The sequence below is a fragment of the Microcebus murinus genome, chromosome 1, assembly GCF_040939455.1.
Source record: "Microcebus murinus isolate Inina chromosome 1, M.murinus_Inina_mat1.0, whole genome shotgun sequence".
Taxonomy (NCBI): domain Eukaryota; kingdom Metazoa; phylum Chordata; class Mammalia; order Primates; family Cheirogaleidae; genus Microcebus; species Microcebus murinus.
This window is the reverse complement of record NC_134104.1, coordinates 70,167,126-70,184,077: the sequence shown is the minus strand read 5'-3', so window position 1 is coordinate 70,184,077 and position 16,952 is coordinate 70,167,126. Positions and strand designations below refer to the sequence as shown.

At 45.0% G+C, this 16,952-nt stretch overlaps 2 protein-coding genes and 1 long non-coding RNA gene across 7 annotated transcripts in view; 1 reads left to right on the top strand and 2 right to left on the bottom strand.

Annotated features, from left to right (window-relative positions):
* Positions 1–2,000, bottom strand: part of TMEM44 (transmembrane protein 44) — a 39,150-nt gene extending 37,150 nt beyond the window's left edge. For 4 of the 5 annotated variants that reach the window (XM_012780271.3, XM_076002820.1, XM_076002812.1 and 1 more), the window contains exon 1: positions 1,627–2,000. In XM_012780271.3, coding sequence (XP_012635725.1) covers positions 1,627–1,763 — 137 coding nt within the window. In that variant the 5' untranslated portion in view covers positions 1,764–2,000. The remainder of the gene's footprint in view (positions 1–1,626) is intronic. The other variant, XM_012780268.3, reaches the window with a different exon arrangement.
* An 86-nt stretch (positions 2,001–2,086) lies between these two features.
* LOC109730702 (uncharacterized) lies at positions 2,087–16,664 on the top strand. The gene is made up of 2 exons (XR_002223742.2): positions 2,087–2,331; positions 12,639–16,664. It is a non-coding gene; the product is annotated as an uncharacterized LOC109730702 (long non-coding RNA).
* LSG1 (large 60S subunit nuclear export GTPase 1) overlaps positions 8,777–16,952 on the bottom strand; it is a 26,813-nt gene continuing 18,637 nt past the window's right edge. The window contains exons 11-14 of the mRNA XM_012780274.3: positions 16,663–16,786; positions 14,072–14,151; positions 12,537–12,710; positions 8,777–9,302 (exon numbers count right to left, since the gene is read on the bottom strand). Of these exons, the coding sequence (XP_012635728.1) occupies positions 9,123–9,302; positions 12,537–12,710; positions 14,072–14,151; positions 16,663–16,786 (558 nt within the window). The 3' untranslated portion in view covers positions 8,777–9,122. The remainder of the gene's footprint in view (positions 9,303–12,536; positions 12,711–14,071; positions 14,152–16,662; positions 16,787–16,952) is intronic.

The following is a 16,952-nucleotide window of genomic DNA, read 5'->3' as shown; positions in this document are numbered from 1 at the left end:
AAACACTTCCCAACCTGCCGGCCAAGCCCGAAGCTCATGGTGGGAACATCAACCTTTGATCTGGGCCCTAGGCTCCTGAAACTAATTCAATGCCAGAAAGCAGAGACTCAGAAATTCTCAGAGTTGGACCCAAACTAGAAATAATTTATTTCAACGCTCCCATTTGAGAGAGGGGAAAACTGAGGCCTACGGTGAGAAGGTAAGTTAACAGCACACCTTTGGCTCTACATGTGGAGGCTTTGCTCTGAACCCTGTTTTTCTCAGCCACTGACCCAGCTCTCGGGGTCAAGGTTCCTGGGTTGACCTTAACCCAGCTCACACACCCCTCGGAAGAGACACAGTCCCCAAAGGCAAACGGAGGTTCAGGGATGACTGAAGACAAACACCTCTGTCCAGACCCCAGGCAGGGTGAAAAGGCAGGCGCTCTGCTTTCAGGCTGGCCAGCTGGGCCTTCTCGAAGGAGCTACTTAACCTCTCCAAGCCTTGGGTTCCAGGCTGGTAAAATGCCTAACAGAGCTGACCTCAGGTTGGCTGTGAGGAACAAATGCGCTAATGCACGTACAGAGCTGCAGTAGTTTTCAGCTTCTAATCCAGATAGTTTCAATCTTACAAGCCGGGCCCTGTTCGGTAGGATCTGGGATTTTGGTTCTTTCCATTCAGACAAGCTATTTAACCTCTCAGGACCTCAGGGCTCATTGAAAGTGGGGGTAATAACAGTAGCCACTTCATGGGGTTCTGGCAGGGACTGAATGAGTTAATAAATGCCAACTGAACCCTCTGTAAATGTGCTGAGCGCCTGTGTATTGGTATTCCAGTCACTGGGTGCTGGGCTGCAGCATCTCTGCACCACGAAACGCCTGAGGGGAATATCCATTGAGTGCTAAGGTGAGTCAGTTCTCCCCCAGGGCTATTCTTTTACTCTTGACAGGGAATAGCGGGTGCCGCCAAACGTGGCCCTGCCTGTGGATTTCTGTGCTTGGGACAGGGTGGCTGAAGACCTGGAGACTTCACTCTTAGAACTCAGGCTACGGTGTCCGCCTGGTTAAACAAACTCCAGGTGTTAGACATACCAAGGCAAAGACTGTGGCCAGAGTCAGATTGTCACCACCCCCCTTCCAGCTGAGATAGTCTTGGGTAAATTGAAGCCAAAAGCACTGAGGGACTTACGGAGGTCCCAAGAGTTGGAGGCAGAGCTGGAGCAATAATAAATGAGCACTTACTAAGTGCCTTACCGGTACTGACTCATTCATCCCATCCATCCTGCGAGGTACCATCCCCATTCACACGAGGCAGAGGCTTTAGAACCTGTGCAGCTCACACCGCGAGTCAATGGGGAAGGGCTGACCACACAGCTCAGGACTCATGATGTCCAGTCCAGGGCCCCATCCACTGCACCACCCGGCCTGCTCCCGTTGGCTCACTGCCCAGCCTCCCCGTGCATGGAATCCGGAAAGAAGTAGCCGACTTCGGTCTACAGAGAAATGCTAGATCTGATCCTGGAACTGTGCTGCTTCCTCCATCCCCGCCTTCCGCCCCTTGCTCTAGGTTTCCAAGAGGGAGTACCTGGGGCTTAGCGCCCACTTCCCCCACGACACCCCCGCCACCCCGCGTCCCGGGCCCCATTACAGCGCGTGGGCGGCGATCCAGCAGGAGGAGGCGCAGATCCACAGGCCGAAGGAGATGCAGACGCGGTGGCGGGCGAAGCAGCGGTCCAGGTAGTCCCAGTCCCAGAGCGCGGGCGCGGGGCTGGGTGCCTCCCCCATGGCGCGGCTCGGCGCGTCGGTCGCGCTCCGCCCGGCCGGGTGCCCGAGCCTCCCGCGTGGCCGGGGACCCGCGCGCAGCCGCCCCCGCCGCGGGCAGCCCGGGCGCTGCCGCCCCGCGCCCCCTTCCCTGGGTTCCGTTCCGCCGCGGCGGCCGCAGCCGGGCGCACTGACCGCGGGCGCAGATGGGCGCGCTCCCGGCGCGGGCGGCGGCACAGGGGAAAAGTTTCCGGGCCCGCGCGGCGCCCCCCGCTCGCGCTATTGTCGGGGTCGGCGGGACGGAGGCCGCCCCCCAGCGGCGGGAGCCGGCAGAGGCCTCCGCACAAAGGCTCGGCCCCCGCCCGAGACAGCTGCGGCGCCCGCCGCCCGCCGCCCCTGTGCGGGCGCCCTCCGCCCAAATCCCGCGGCCGGGGCGCGCGGGCCGCCGGGCTCGGGGGGTGGAGTCCCTGCCGGGTCGCCGTGAGGCGCGCTGTCCCTTCTTCAGTTCACCGCAGTTCCCGAGCCACACAACACACACAGTCGCGCTGGCGAGGCGCTGGGAGCGGGCGATCCCGAGGTGACCGAGAACCAGGTACGATTCGGACGGTGGGGCGGGAAGCCGGGAAGCAGGGGACCGACGCGCGCGTGAGCAGGTACCCCTACATCTGCCTCCCACTCTCCTTTCCGAAGCCGTCAGCTGCGCCCTCCGCCCCCCATCGCCACCTTCCCGCGGCCCCCGCGGCCCGGGAGCCCGGTTGTCTTTGGACTCTGCGCGCTCCCAGCCAGTCACCCGCGCACAGTTCGGGTAGGCAGGGCTGCTGTTCTTGAAAACAAACTATTGTTATAATTTTAGTAAGTTTGCTTAAAGCATGTAATACATCATACATGACTGTCATTTCATTTTTTTCCCTTTTAAAAATATTGTAGCAACTTCACGAAGACATGGTTTCTATGCCATAAACTTTACCCCTTTAAGGTGTTCAATTCAATGGTTTTTAGTGTATCCATAGAGTTGTGCAAACAACATCACTATCTAATTTACAACTTTTTCATCACCACCCCCCACCCCCCGAAAAAAAAAAAAACGCTATCCATTAGCAGTTACTGTCCATTCCCCTTCAACACTCTCAGCCCTGGGAATCGCAAACCTATCTTCCACGTGGCGCCTAGATTTACCTATTTCGTACATTCCTTATAAATGGAATCATCCACTGTGTGACCTTTTTGTGGCTAACTTCTTTCACTTAGTGTAGTGTTTTTAAGGTTCATGGATGTTACATGTATTAGTACATAATTACTTTTTATGGCTGAGTCCATACATTGTATGGACATAGCAGTTGTTTTATTTATGTGTTATCAGTTGATGGACATTGGGTTGTTTTCACTTTTTGGCTATAATGAATAATGCTGCTATGAACATTTGTGTACAAATTTTTGTGTGGACATAGGTTTCCAGTTCTCTTGGGTATATACTTAGGAGTGGAATTGGTGGGTCGTATGGTCACTTTATTTTTAATGTGTTAAAGAGCTGCCAGACTGTTTTCCAAAGTGGCTACACTATTTTACTGGCTCAATCATTTTTAAAAGTTATGACCACTCACAGGAGAAATGAAATACTATATGTCAGGCATTGCTTTGTCCTCTGAAATTCCATGTTTGTCCCCTCCAATTCCATATGTGGACACCTAATCACTAATTTGCTGGTATTAGGGGGTGGGGTCTTTAGGAGGTAACTAGGTCGTGAGTGGAGATGCATGGAGAAGGTGCAGTCCATGAACCAGAAAGCAGGCCCTCACCAGACCGCAAATCTGCCAGCACCTTGATCTTGGACTTCCTAACTTCCAGAACTGTGAGAAATAAATGTATGTTGTTTATAAGCCACCAGTCTAAGGTATTTTGTTATAGCAGCTCTGGTGGACTCAGATAGGTGTTGTGCTAGGAGCTGGGGACACACTGTTGAGCAAAACAGACATGTACCCCTGCGTTTGTGAAGCCTACAGTCCAGTAGGAGAGAGAGACTTTAAACAAGCCATTGAACAGCGAAAGGCAAAATTAAAATATATTAACCAAAAGGGACCAAAATTAAAATAATAAAGCCATTAAGAGGGAGTGATATAAAATGAGTATCAGTTAAGGAATGATTCAAAGGGTTAACTTAGAAGGAAAAATGCGTAACCCAAGTTTCTCATAGTCTATAAATAATAAGCACCCACAGTGTCTTTCCTGCTGAACCGCTGCCTACACCACTGAAGGAATCCCAGTCGGAAATCCCCGCCTTCTGTTTCCTCGGGGGTTTTGGTATGTCCAGTGTCTTATGAATGGTCATGTCTGCCTTTATCTCCCTCAGATACCGACCTGTGACTGTCTAGATCCTGGCTCCTCTGCTGAGGTTGTCTACTAACCATCTTGCTAAAGCCGGGACATGTCTTGTGTCGCCCTCTCGTCACACCCTAGGGCAGGGCTACCTGTGCTCTCAGTTGCTAGAGATGTCAAGGTGCCACTCTTAATCTCATTCGCTCTTTGTCACTGCTTCCCTCCGTGTTGGGCCCAGCATAAGCCCCCAGAGGCTTCATTCCTTCCCACACCCCCGGACCAGATTTACACACCTCAACTAGTTGTTCTTAGAATAGTATTAATAGTTCTTAACCTTTTCTGTGACCTTTTTGAGAATCTGAAAAAAACTCATTCTTGAAAAATATGAACATGTTTGCACATACAATTTCCCATACAATTTAAGGAAATGTATGGGCCCCCCCACCCTGAAATTCAGCTATGGATTCTAGGGAGGAATGGAGCCCAGACTAAAAAACCCTAGTTCAAGGGCTTAAGTCCTTTCCTAGGAGTCCCCTGCCTAAGTGGCCGGGGAGTGTGGTCCACAGATAGTGGGCATCAGAATCACACCGACTGCCTGTCAAAAGAGCAGATGCACTAAATCCAACTCTCTGCACATGCGCCCTTGGAATCAGCCTGGATTAGTTTCCTGTGGCTGCTATAACAAATTAGCACAGATTTAGTGGCTGAAAATCATAGAAATTGATTCCCTCACAGTTCTGGAGGCCAGAAGTTTGAAATCCATTTCACTGGACCACAACCAATGTGTCAGCAGGGCTGTCCTCCTTTTGGGGGCTGTAGGGTGACAATTTATTCTTCATCTTGCCTCTTCCAGCTTCTGGTGGCTACCAGCATTCCCTGCCTTGCCTGCATCACCCTGTCACTTTCTTCCTGGTCATATCGCCCTCTCTTCTGTGTATGTCATACCTCTGTCTGCCTGTCTTGTATAAGGACATTTGTGACTGCATTTAGAGTCTACTCAGAAGACCCACAACAATCTCCACATCTTGAGATCCTTAACTGAATCACAATAGTAAAGACCTTTTTTCCATATAAGGTAACATTTACAGGTCCCAGGATTAGGACCTGATATCTTTGGGGGCCATTATTCAGCCTGTTACACGCATTTCCCCAAGCTTCCTGGTGGATTCATTTAAGAAACTTGGTTATGGAGATGGCCCTCAGTGGGAGCTGCTCCCAGTCACTGGATGTGCTGGCTCCTAGAAGGATGCAGTGGGAAGACTGGGGTTTTTGGAGCCTGCAAACCTTAGACTGGAATTCTCCCTCTGCCTTGTTATAGCTGTGCTGTGACTTGGGGCAAAGCACTGATGTTCTCTGCACTTTTGTGTTCTTACCTATAACATGAGGAAGGTCCAATGGTGGGGAGACACATGGCTCAGTTCTTGGTTCTCTTCTCTTCTCTACCTACCCTCTGTTGGGGATCTTGTGTTTTTGGCTTTAGCTACTATCCTGTGCCTGCACCTCCTGAATGTGTAGCTCCAGGGCACACCGCCCTCTCAAACTTTGGACTTATGCAACTGCCTACTCAGCATCTTCCTTGGCATGTCTAATTGAACATGTCTAAAACCAAACTCTTGGGTGGGCACAGTGGCTCATGCCTATAATCCCAGCATTTTGGGAGGCAGAGACAGGAGGATCTCTTGAGGCCAGGAGTTTGAGACCAGCCTTGGCAACACAGTGAAACCTTGTCTCTACAAAAAATTTAAAATTACCTAGGCGTGGTGGCATGTGCCTATAGTCCCAGCTACTCTGGAGGCTGAGGCAGGAAGATCACTTGACTTGAGCCCAAGAGTTAGGGTTGCGGCTGGGCACAGTGGCTCACACCTGTAACTCTAGCACTCTGGGAGGCTGAGGCAGGCGGATTGCTCGAGGTCAGGAGTTCGAAACCAGCCTGAGCAAGAGCGAGACCCTGTCTCTACTATAAATAGAAAGAAATTAATTGGCCAACTAATATATATAGAAAAAATTAGCTGGGCATGGTGGTGCATGCCTGTAGTCCCAGCTACTCGGGAGGCTGAGGCAGCAGGATTGCTTGAGCCCAGGAGTTTGAGGTTGCTGTGAGCGAGGCTGACGCCACAGCACTCACTCTAGCCTGGGCAACAGAGTGAAACTCTGTCTCAAGAAAAAAAAAAAAAAGAGTTGGGGTTGCAGTGAGCTAGTGAGCTATGATTGTACCACTGCAGATCAGTCTGGGCAAAAGAGTGAAACCTTGTTTCAAAATCAATCAATCAGGCAATCAATCCAAACTCTTGGTTTTCCCTCTCCCTTCCCAAACTCCTCACCTGCAATTTTCTTCACCTAGGCTGATCAGTGTCCTGGTCCTGTAAGGCCAAGCCCCTGTGCCTGCTCTCCTCCTCAATTAGGGTACTTCTTAAAGGATGATGAGCATTGTCATCTCACCAGGCTATGAGCGTTTTAGTCAGGGTTGTTTAGTTTTATACCTATATCAGCCCCTAGCTCAGTGCCTGGCACATAAAAAGGAAACTATTAACTGAATAAATAAAGTGATTTTTTTTTTTTTTTTTAGACAGAGTCTCACTTTGTTGCCCAGGCTAGCTCACAGCAACCTCAAACTCCTGGGCTCAAACAATCCTGCTGCCTCGGCCTCCCAAGTAGCTGGGACTATAGGCATGCGCCACCATGCCGGCTAATTTTTTCTATGTATATTAGTTGGCCAATTAATTTCTTCCTATTTATAGTAGAGACGGGGTCTCGCTCTTGCTCAGTCTGGTTTCGAATTCCTGACCTTGAGCAATCCGCCAGCCTCGGCTTCCCAGATTTGCTAGGATTACAGGTGTGAGCCACCGCGCCGGGCCTAAATAAAGTGATTTTTAAACAGTCCATGCAAATGTGATATGCACTACAGTAGGGGCATGTTTAAAGTGCTTTATTGACACCTAACATCATTGAGTTGGTGTGTGCTAGAGAGGGCTTTCAAGAAATAACGTACAGCCTGGGTTTTGGAGAATGTTTGCCTTTGGCAAGGAGGCCCTCCTGGAGGCAGGAAGAGGTGGTGTACGGAGAAAGGCAAATAGAGGGGCTGCAGAATGGGCAGGAGATGAAGCAAGAGAGACAGTAGGCAGCCTGGTCTTGAGGGAATCAGGACTTCATCTTGTAAAGAACACATATCTTCCAACCAATTTCCCCCCTGTCATTAGGACCCCTCCCAGCAACTTCCACAGGGCTCTGCACGTGGTTGGCCCTCAGGAAGTGAATCAGTTCCCTTACCGGGCTCCTCAGAGGTCCAGCGGCTGCCCAGGAGCTAAACATAATAGTTTTTGGCCATGGTTCAGAGTTTGCCAAAAAGAAAAATTAACAAGAGGACCATAGTACTTGTCCTCTGGGCAGCGGGCCACGTCACTGCTAGTAGGCATTTCCTGCCAGCAGAGGCAGCAACCTTGGGCATTGTCCTTCTGAAGAAGGAAGGGCTGCAGCAACCTGGGCAGTCCTGCAGGAGTGGGCAGCTAACGGCGGCCATAAATCCCAGCCTTGTGGAGGGAGACAGGCCAGCAGTTCAATGGCTTTCTCTTCCAGGAGGTCACGTTGCTTCCTGCCAATGTTCTTATAAAACGCATTATTTAGAGGAAGAGATTGTGGCTACTGTTCAAACAGTAACATCAAAAACAACTCTGTTTCTGTCTGGTTTACCTGGTATAGAGAAATAAATTCTAAGAGAAAAGTAGTGGCCTTTCCAAATTTTAAACAATCCTACTGTGGACATCTTGGGGTATCCTGGTTGAGCAGGTGGCAGAACTGTTGGGAACTTGTAGAATGTACCCACTGGGTGACAGGAAGCTGCAGCATTTACTAACCAGTAGCCATCCTTACCGGTTATTCCATTTATATGAACTGCCCAGAATAGGCACATCTATATAGAAAGTAGATTAGTGGTTACTTAGGGCTAAGGGGAATGGGAAGATTGATAGCTTATGTCTAAAGGGTACGGGGTTTCTTTTTAGGGTGATAAAAATGTCCTCATCCAAGTTCTTGGGAGGCTGAGGTGAGATTAACTGCCTCTTCTCATTCCCTGTGTGTCTCTCCACAAACGGGTTAGCTATGAGCACATGCTTTCCTATGTCATAGTGGCTCTTGGTGATGGTGGTTTTCTACGTGGAAAGTCATGCTCCCCAGAGGCTTTTTAAAACTACACATGCAAAGGCCGGGCGCGGTGGCCCACGCTTGTAATCCTAGCACTCTGGGAGGCCGAGGTGGGCGGATCGCTCAAGGTCAGCAGTTCGAAACCAGCCTGAGCAAGAGTGAGACCCCGTCTCTACTAGAAATACAAAGAAATTAATTGACCAACTAAACATATATAGAAAAAATTAGCCGGACATGGTGGCGCGTGCCTGTAGTCCCAGCTACACGGGAGGCTGAGGCAGCAGGATTACTTGAGCCCAGGAGTTTGAGGTTGCTGTGAGCTAGGCTGATGCCATGACACTCTAGCCCAGGCAACAGAGTGAGACTCTATCTCAAAAAAAAAGAAAAACTACACATGCCAGCTCCCTCAATCCCCTGCCATATCAGGGATGTTAGGTGTGTATGTTTGAGGTTGAGAACCACGAATCTAAATAATGTACTCAAAGAATCCATCTAAAATCCCAGTCAAGTTTTAGCAAACTTAAACTGTTAAAAAAATGTAGAATGTCCAAATGGCAGTTTATCTACTTAAACCAATAAAACATCTGTTAATGGCAATTTAATTTTAATATCTTTTCAAAAAATTACCAACTTACAAATTACTTACAAATTAGTATACATTTGTGAATATGTTTACACAAATAAACACATCATTCTCTTAAGTTCAGCCTTCTATAGGAGTTTTCTAGGGCTCCAAGATAACTACTTTTAGTCAGAGCTGGTATTTCCAGGAGCCCCTCAGTCTTGACATCAAGACTGTTGGGTGCAGCTGTGCTCTACAAGAGCAGGGTCCATTCTAGAGTGCCAGTGTCTTGGAAAGTTCCACAGGCACAAGCAGCTTCTGTTATTTTTCCATCTGCACAGTGCAGACGCCATTTCCGTTGCAGCCCAAGTTCACATATCCAGGTGCTTATAGAGTCTACGACTTTTCTCTTTTTTATTTCTGTTGCCATGTTTTTTCCAGGGCTTCCCAATCACGGTCTCAGAACTCCCAGTAGCTGTAGTCACCATGCCATTCCCAGGCTTGTAACCCATCACAGCCTGGACTCCTTTGGTCAGAGCTCTCACATTCTCCTAGGAAATTAGAGAAAACATTATCTGAGAGATCAGCAGGCAAGGCAGTGGTCCAAGATCAAGGCCCTGGTCTCCAGCCTTTTTGGAATTCAGGCAGTGATGCAAGTAATGGGGAGTGGCTGTAAATACAGATGAAGCTTTGATTGCTGACTGCCACTCACCTCCTGCTGTGTGGCCCCTGGTTCTTAAGTTTCATGGAAGCTAATTTTCTCATGGATGGGGGGTGGGTGGCAGAGTTGTGGCCCAGTTCCTACCAGGCCACAGATTGGTCTGTAGCCCAGGGATTGGGGACTGCAGCTTTATGGGATATGAATGGTATATTTATGGTATATTTATGGACCATTTCAAGATAAATAGCAGTAGTAAATCACTCAGTGGATTTCTACCTCTTTCACTGGTCCTCTTTCTCCTCTTAGCTTTCAATTTTTAGCTTATCTCTTTTCCCTCCTCATTCCCTTGTCAACTTTGTTTAGTCCCATAGCTTCAAATGCCATCCATAACCGTCTATAACTAGACCCATAATATCTTGTCTTAATATCAAAACTCAACCTGCCTCACCCAAATTAGAAACTGACTCTAGACAGATTTTAAGTTTACTTAGCAAAATGAATTTAATCTAATATGATTTGCAAATGTAAAGTAGCATCCTACAATTTTCTTACAATAGCAAAATATTACTCTAGAAGCTAAAGGTTAGACACATGAATTATAGTTTTAATGATAGGTTTTCAGCTTTCTTGTACATTGCCTTTAGAAATTTTTTGTAAACATTATACAAATTCAAATTAAATGTCCTGTATGACAGTTGTAGGCCCAAGAAAGAACTTGTAATCTTTCTGCATAGTGGTAAATTTTCTTCCAAATACTGTCACAGACTTGGAAATAATTCAAACTAGGAGCCACAAATATCTAAGTTCTATCCTAGCTTTGTAATTTAAAGTAAGTCCCGTTGGGCGGGTGTGGTGGCTCACACCTGTAATCCTAGAACTCCCTGAGGTGGGAGGGTCCCTTGAGGATAGCAGTTTGAGACCACTCTGAGCAAGAGCGAGACCTCATCTCTACTAAAAAATAGAAAAACCAGTCAGGCATGGTGGTGTGTGCCTGTAGTCCCAGGTAAGGCAGGAGGATGGCTAAGACAGGAGGAGAATTGCTTGAGCCCAGGAGTTTGAGGTTGCTGTGAACTAGGCTGACACCTCAGCATTCCAGCCCAGATGACAGAGCAAGACTCTTTAAAATAAATAAATAAATGAAAAAAACCACAAGTGCCCCTGGCTAAGTCATTTAGTCTCTTTGTGCCACAATATCCTCAGTGGTCTAAGTGGGGATAACAACATTTGCTTGGCCTGTGTTCCTGGCTCATCATGTTATGCACACAGATAAAGCACCGGATAAATACCAAAACCTCCTCTGGATATAGCTGACATCCCCCCCACCCTCACTTTTTTGCTATAGTAGTCACTTAAAAACATTTTTCAAGGCCGGGCGCGGTGGCTCACGCTTGTAATCCTAGCACTCTGGGAGACCGAGGCGGGCGGATTGCTCAAGGTCAGGAGTTCAAAACCAGCCTGAGCGAGACCCCGTCTCTACTATAAAAATAGAAAGAAATCAATTGGCCAACTAATATATATATATAAAAAAATTAGCCGGGCATGGTGGCTCGTGCCTGTAGTCCCAGCAACTCGGGAGGCTGAGGCAGTAGGATTGCTTGAGCCCAGGAGTTTGAGGTTGCTGTGAGCTAGGCTGATGCCACGGCACTCACACTAGCCTAGGCAAGAAAGCGAGACTCTGTCTCAAAAAAAAAAAAAAAAAAAAAAAACATTTTTCAAGTATATTAGATACAACTGTGTGATTTAACTTTCCTGCACATAAACCTGTCCTTTAAAATACTGCCTACAGGCCAGGTACGGTGGCTCATGCCTGTAATCCTAGCACTCAGGGAGGCCAAGGCGGGCAGATTGCTCAAGGTCAGGAGTTCGAAACCAGCCTGAGCAAGAGCAAGACCCCGTCTCTACTAAAAATAGAAAGAAATTAATTGGCCAACTAAAAAAACATAGAAAAAATTAGACTGGCATAGTGGTGTGGGCCTGTAGTCTCAGCTACTCGGGAGCCTGAGGCAGTAGGATCGCTTGAGTCCAGGAGTTTGAGGTTGCTGTGAGGTAGGCTGATGCCATGGCACTCTACCCCGGGCAATAGAGTGAGGCTGACTCAAAAAAAAAAAAAAGAAAACTGGCTACAAATTATAGCTGTGAAATAAGCAATTAAAGTTATTAATATTTTAAAAGTGCAAAAGACATTTATGAAGTCTGTTTCTTTAGCATTTTCTATCACCAAATGTGTTGGCTCAGAGAAAAGACAACTGACAAAATGAGTGAAAATATTTGCAAATCATAAATCTGGCAAGGGACCTGTATCCAGAATATAAAAAGAATTCTTACAACTCAATAATAATAGACACTTCTCCAAAGAAAATACACACGTGCCAATGAGCACATGAAAACATGCTGAACATCATTAGTCATTAGGGAAATATAAATCAAAATCATAATGAGATACCATCTCACATGTATTAGGATGACTAAAATAAAAAGAGGCAGAAAATAATAAATGTGGATGAGGACGTGGAGAAACTGGAAACCTCATACACTGTGGTGGGAATGTAAAATGGTATAGTCACTTTTGGAAAGTTTGGCAGCACCTCAAATGTTAAATATGGAGCTATAATATGAACCCCACTCCTAGCTATACACAGAAGAGAACTGAAAACCCATATCCACATAAATATTTGGACACAAATGTTCACAGCAGGGTTATTCATAACAGCCAAAAGGTAGAAACAACCCAAATGTCCATCAGCTGATAAATGGATAAACAAACTGTGGTGTATCTATATAATGAAATGTGATTTGGTAATAAAAAGGACAGTACTGATACATGCTACAACATGGATGCATCTTGAAGATATTATGCTAAGTGAAATAACATAGTGATAAAAGACAGCATAGTGTGTAATTCCATTGATATGAAATGTCCAGAATAGACAAATCTATAAAGAGAGGAAGTAGATCAGCGGTTGGCAGGGTTGTGGGAGAGAATGGGGAATGGGGAATGACTGCTAATGAGTATGGGCTTCTTTTTGGGGTGATTAAAATTTGTTTATGGTATGTGAATAATATCTCAATAAAGCTGAAAAAAGGTGTGTTGGGTCAGGAGTTAAAGAAAAAATTTAAAACTTACTTGATGGAAAAAAGTTTTGTCAACTACATTTTCAATCTGCTTTGCTTTTTTATTTCCAGCTGGCTGCATTTTTATTTCATCACCATTGGTTTTGTTCTCCAGGAGTTGCTGGTGTTGGTACTGAAAGGTCACAGGATCTTTTCCAGGAGGAGAATGACAGTACAGCAGCTTACCCTACAAGGACAACAGGAATGATAACAGAGCATCCTAAGTACCATCTGTGTCTTCAGAGAAAATATCTCCAACCAGTCACACTCTGATGGAGCTCTGCTTTTTGCTTAAGCTAGCTGAGATGGGTTTTGGTCTACTGCACCTTAAGAGTCCTTACTCTAATTCACCAATGATGAAAGTGTTCTAGAGACCTAGCTCTTCCCATGGCCCCCAGGCTAGAATGAAATCACTGTCTTCTCTGTGCTTTTTACCTTGTTTGCCTTTCAACTAAAGTATTCTTCAATACATTTATATGATTATAAGTATGGTGAATATTTTCCAAACAAAACCCAGGACACAACTGGACAGTTATGACTGTACTAACAGGGATACTGGGCTATAATACTGAAATTAAGATAGTTCCCAGAATCCTGTATGTGGGTTGCAGTTGCTCATTGGGTACAAATTTGCCTCTTTCCACCATAAATAATCTAAAAGCTCTATTTTAAACTCATCTTTGCATCCTCCACAGTTAAATAAAGGGTAAATTAATAAATGACTTATCTACAACAATAGTATTAACTACTTTCTTCCCAAACTGAAGGCAAGATCATATGGCTGCCCACTTTTATTTCTATGCTCCAAGAGCTCCACAAATGTGGTTTAAGAAGAGGAGGAGCAAAATCCTCACAATTAGTTATTATCAGGGCCCTGCAATTCTTTTGTAGAAAGAGTTAAACTTAATATATAACAATTATTGGGAGCTCATCATGTATCCAGCACTGAGCTTAGTGTTTATTTCCCATAATGATCTCATAAGACAGGCACTGTTAAATCCCATCTTACTAATAATGAAAACTCAAAATAGCACCTTCTTATTTGTAATAGGAGAATAACCCCACAGATTTGTTATATATTTTTACTTAGGTAACACTTGTAAAACAGAACTATTTGTAAAACATAACTATTCCTAGCAGAGTTACCTTTGAAGAAATGTTAGCTATTATTATTATTGTGTACAGATATAGGGATATAAATAGCTATACTACAAGGAAGACTGTGACAATAATTGCAATTGAAACAAGAAAAGGGCTGTAGGAAATCAAAAAACCAGATGCATAAATTGATAATTTTCACTCAAAATAGGTTCAGAAATCTTTGTGTTTCCTTTTATGTTATTAGTCACTTGTATAATTCATATGATGTTAATTACCCTGAATCAAGAACATAACCCCAGTGATAACACAATCTCAATGAAAAAATATCTCCCCTATATACATATATAGGGGAGATAACCTATAACTTAATAGGTTGCCATTATCTAAGAACACACTGTGGAAAAAGATCTGCTTTTTTGAAAGCGATATGAAACCAGATTCACTCACATTGACGTAATCCTTTAGGATATAGCGTGCAGATCGAGGTTGGTCTGGCTGCCCGTGTGCTGTCATGTATCCTCGCATATCTGTGAAGAGAAATGAATTTTGCAAAACTCAGAAGACAGAATATCACAACAAAGACAACTGAGGTGATGCACATTTAGTCATTTAGTCTATTACTACACTATCTATGCATTCTTTTTTTCTTTGAGACAGAGTCTCGCTTTGTTGCCCAGGCTAGAGTGAGTGCCGTGGCATCAGCGTAGCTCACAGCAACCTCACACTCCTGGGCTCAAGCGATCCTCCTGCCTCAGCCTCCCGAGTAGCTGAGACTACAGGCATGCGCCACCATGCCTGGCTAATTTTTTCTATATATATTAGTTGGCCAATTAATTTCTTTCTATTTATAGTAGAGACGGGGTCTCCACCCTTGCTCAGGTTGATTTCTAACTCCTGACCTGGAACAATCCGCCCGCCTCGGCCTCCCAGAGTGCTAGGATTATAGGTGTGAGCCACTGTGCCCAGCCTATCTATACATTCTTAGTCCTACTTTTTAAAAATTATCATTGTAAAATATATTTTGGTTAGCATTAAAAACATTTGATAGGGTTGGGCGCAGTGGCTCATGCCTGTAATCCTAGCACTCTGGGAGGCCAAGGCAGGAGAATAGCTTGAGCTCAGGAGTTTGAAATCAGCCTGGGCAAGAGTGAGACCCCCCACCCCCGAAAAAATAAAAATAAAATTAAAAAAATTTGATAATCTAGGAGAATAGACTCTATAGTTATATCTGATATTTAACAGCCACCTAGCACCACACTGTGAAGGACACATTCAATTTCTCTCTACTCCAGTTATTTCTTCCACCTCATTTTTAAGAAATGGGGTCTTATTATGATGCCGAGGCTGGAATGTGGTGGCTATTCACATGTGTGATCATAGTGCACTGCAGTGTCAAACTCCTGAGCTCAAGTGATCTTCCTGCCTTAGTCTCCTGAGTAGCTGGGACTATAGGCACACACCACTGCACCTGGTCTATCCCTTCATTTTAAACATTTATTAGGCTCAGTGTGGTGGCTCATGCCTGTAATCCTAGCGCTCTGGGAGGCTGAGGCAGCAGGATTGCTTGAGCCCAGGAGTTTGAGGTTGCTGTGAGCTAGGCTGACACCACAGCACTCTAGCCTGGACAACAGAGTGAGCCTCTGTCTCAAAAACAAACAAACAAACAAACAAAAACAAAGAGGAAAAAATAGTCTATTAAAATTGTCAACTTCTACAGGGCCAAAGAAACCATAAACACTAGGAAAAACACATGTACCATACGTAACAAATAATTCCTACAAATCATTAAGACAGAAACAATGCATAGAAAAAGGTGATTCCCAGAAGAAATATAAATGGCCAACACACGGAAAGATGCTCAATTTCATTAGTATTTAAAGAAATACAATGTAAAACTAGAGTAATTTGGCAATGTCTTTTAAAATTTATTGCCAGAGACTTTATTCTGTATGGACCTGCAGACAATGATCTTAGAAACTGTATGTGAGTGGTCATCTGTTTTCATAAACTAGCTTTTTCCTCACTCTAATTTTATCAGATAGCATTAGATAAAAATTTTTCAAAGATTCACATAATTTTCAGTTTTATCTGGAAGTCAAATCAAATTGAAAGTTTGGTGGAAGTCCACCTTTCCTTGTCTTTCAGGCTAGCATGTGGAGTGAGGTCTCATCCAGGCTATGCCACCTTATCTTGGGCAAGTCATCTATGAGTTCAGATTACTTGTCTTAAAAAGGGGGGCTAGAAGGTGGGGTGATCGTTAAGGTTTTTTCTTGTTCTATGACTCTGTCATTACAGTAGTCTTACCACAAATGGTTTATTTATACTCTTTAGAGTCTTTAAGTTCAAGGTCTGATTTAAGTGTGATTCATATCAAATTACCTTTCTCTGTCAATAAATACTCAAATAACTCATTCCTTTCCAGCCAGTGACAATCCCTTTAAAGACAAGCCACACAAGCATGGAAATGTTTCTAACATTGTTATTTCTTTAGGTAGACACAGATTCTCCAGACCACCTTTAAAGTTTATATTTAAGTAGGAAATGATAGCTTCCCATGTAGAACTGGGGTAAAACATGGAGGTGGGAGAGCTATGGATGGACTCACTTTAATGTCAATAAAGTTTATAAGGGGCTGATGAAAGGGAAAGGAGGATGCATTATGCCCCTATCCTAACCAAGATCCATCCTGTCCCAATCTCTGGGGGAATTGTCTTCTGATGCTTCCCTTGTAACTTTCCTCTCCCACTCTGATAACCATATTCATTTTTCCCCAAACATCCCTTTTCTTCTTTGTCTGGGAGAAAACTCCAGAAAAGGCCAACACAGCTTCAGATCAGGACTCCTGTGCCTGCACTTGGGTACCACCAAAGCAGCATATGGCCTAAAGGCTTTTGCTTTACGCTACTTTGTAGGCAAGGCCAGCAGAGACAACAAAAATATCAACCCTGGAAGATAATGTGAAAAATGCTAAAGAAAAATCCTAAATTTGTATCTTTGGAGATATCTTTGTTCACGTTTTAAAATAAATCAAGACTCACATCCATAAGCTGTCAACAGTTCTTCCGACGTTGGAGGTCGATGGGGATCTTCGTCCTCTCGAGGCTTTATGATATTAATGCCATAGGTAGATTCTAAAACATGTCGTGGAATATTCTGGCAAACATAAGCTTGTTAAAGAAACCATTCTCTTAAACCAACCCTATCCTCCCCATGGCATCTGACATGTGCCTGTAAGAACATGGTAAATACCACGTCTATGACAAATACCCTTTCTCTTCTCCGAAGGACAAGTACAGTTATTCAGCAATTTTAAAAGACAGAGTTGTGG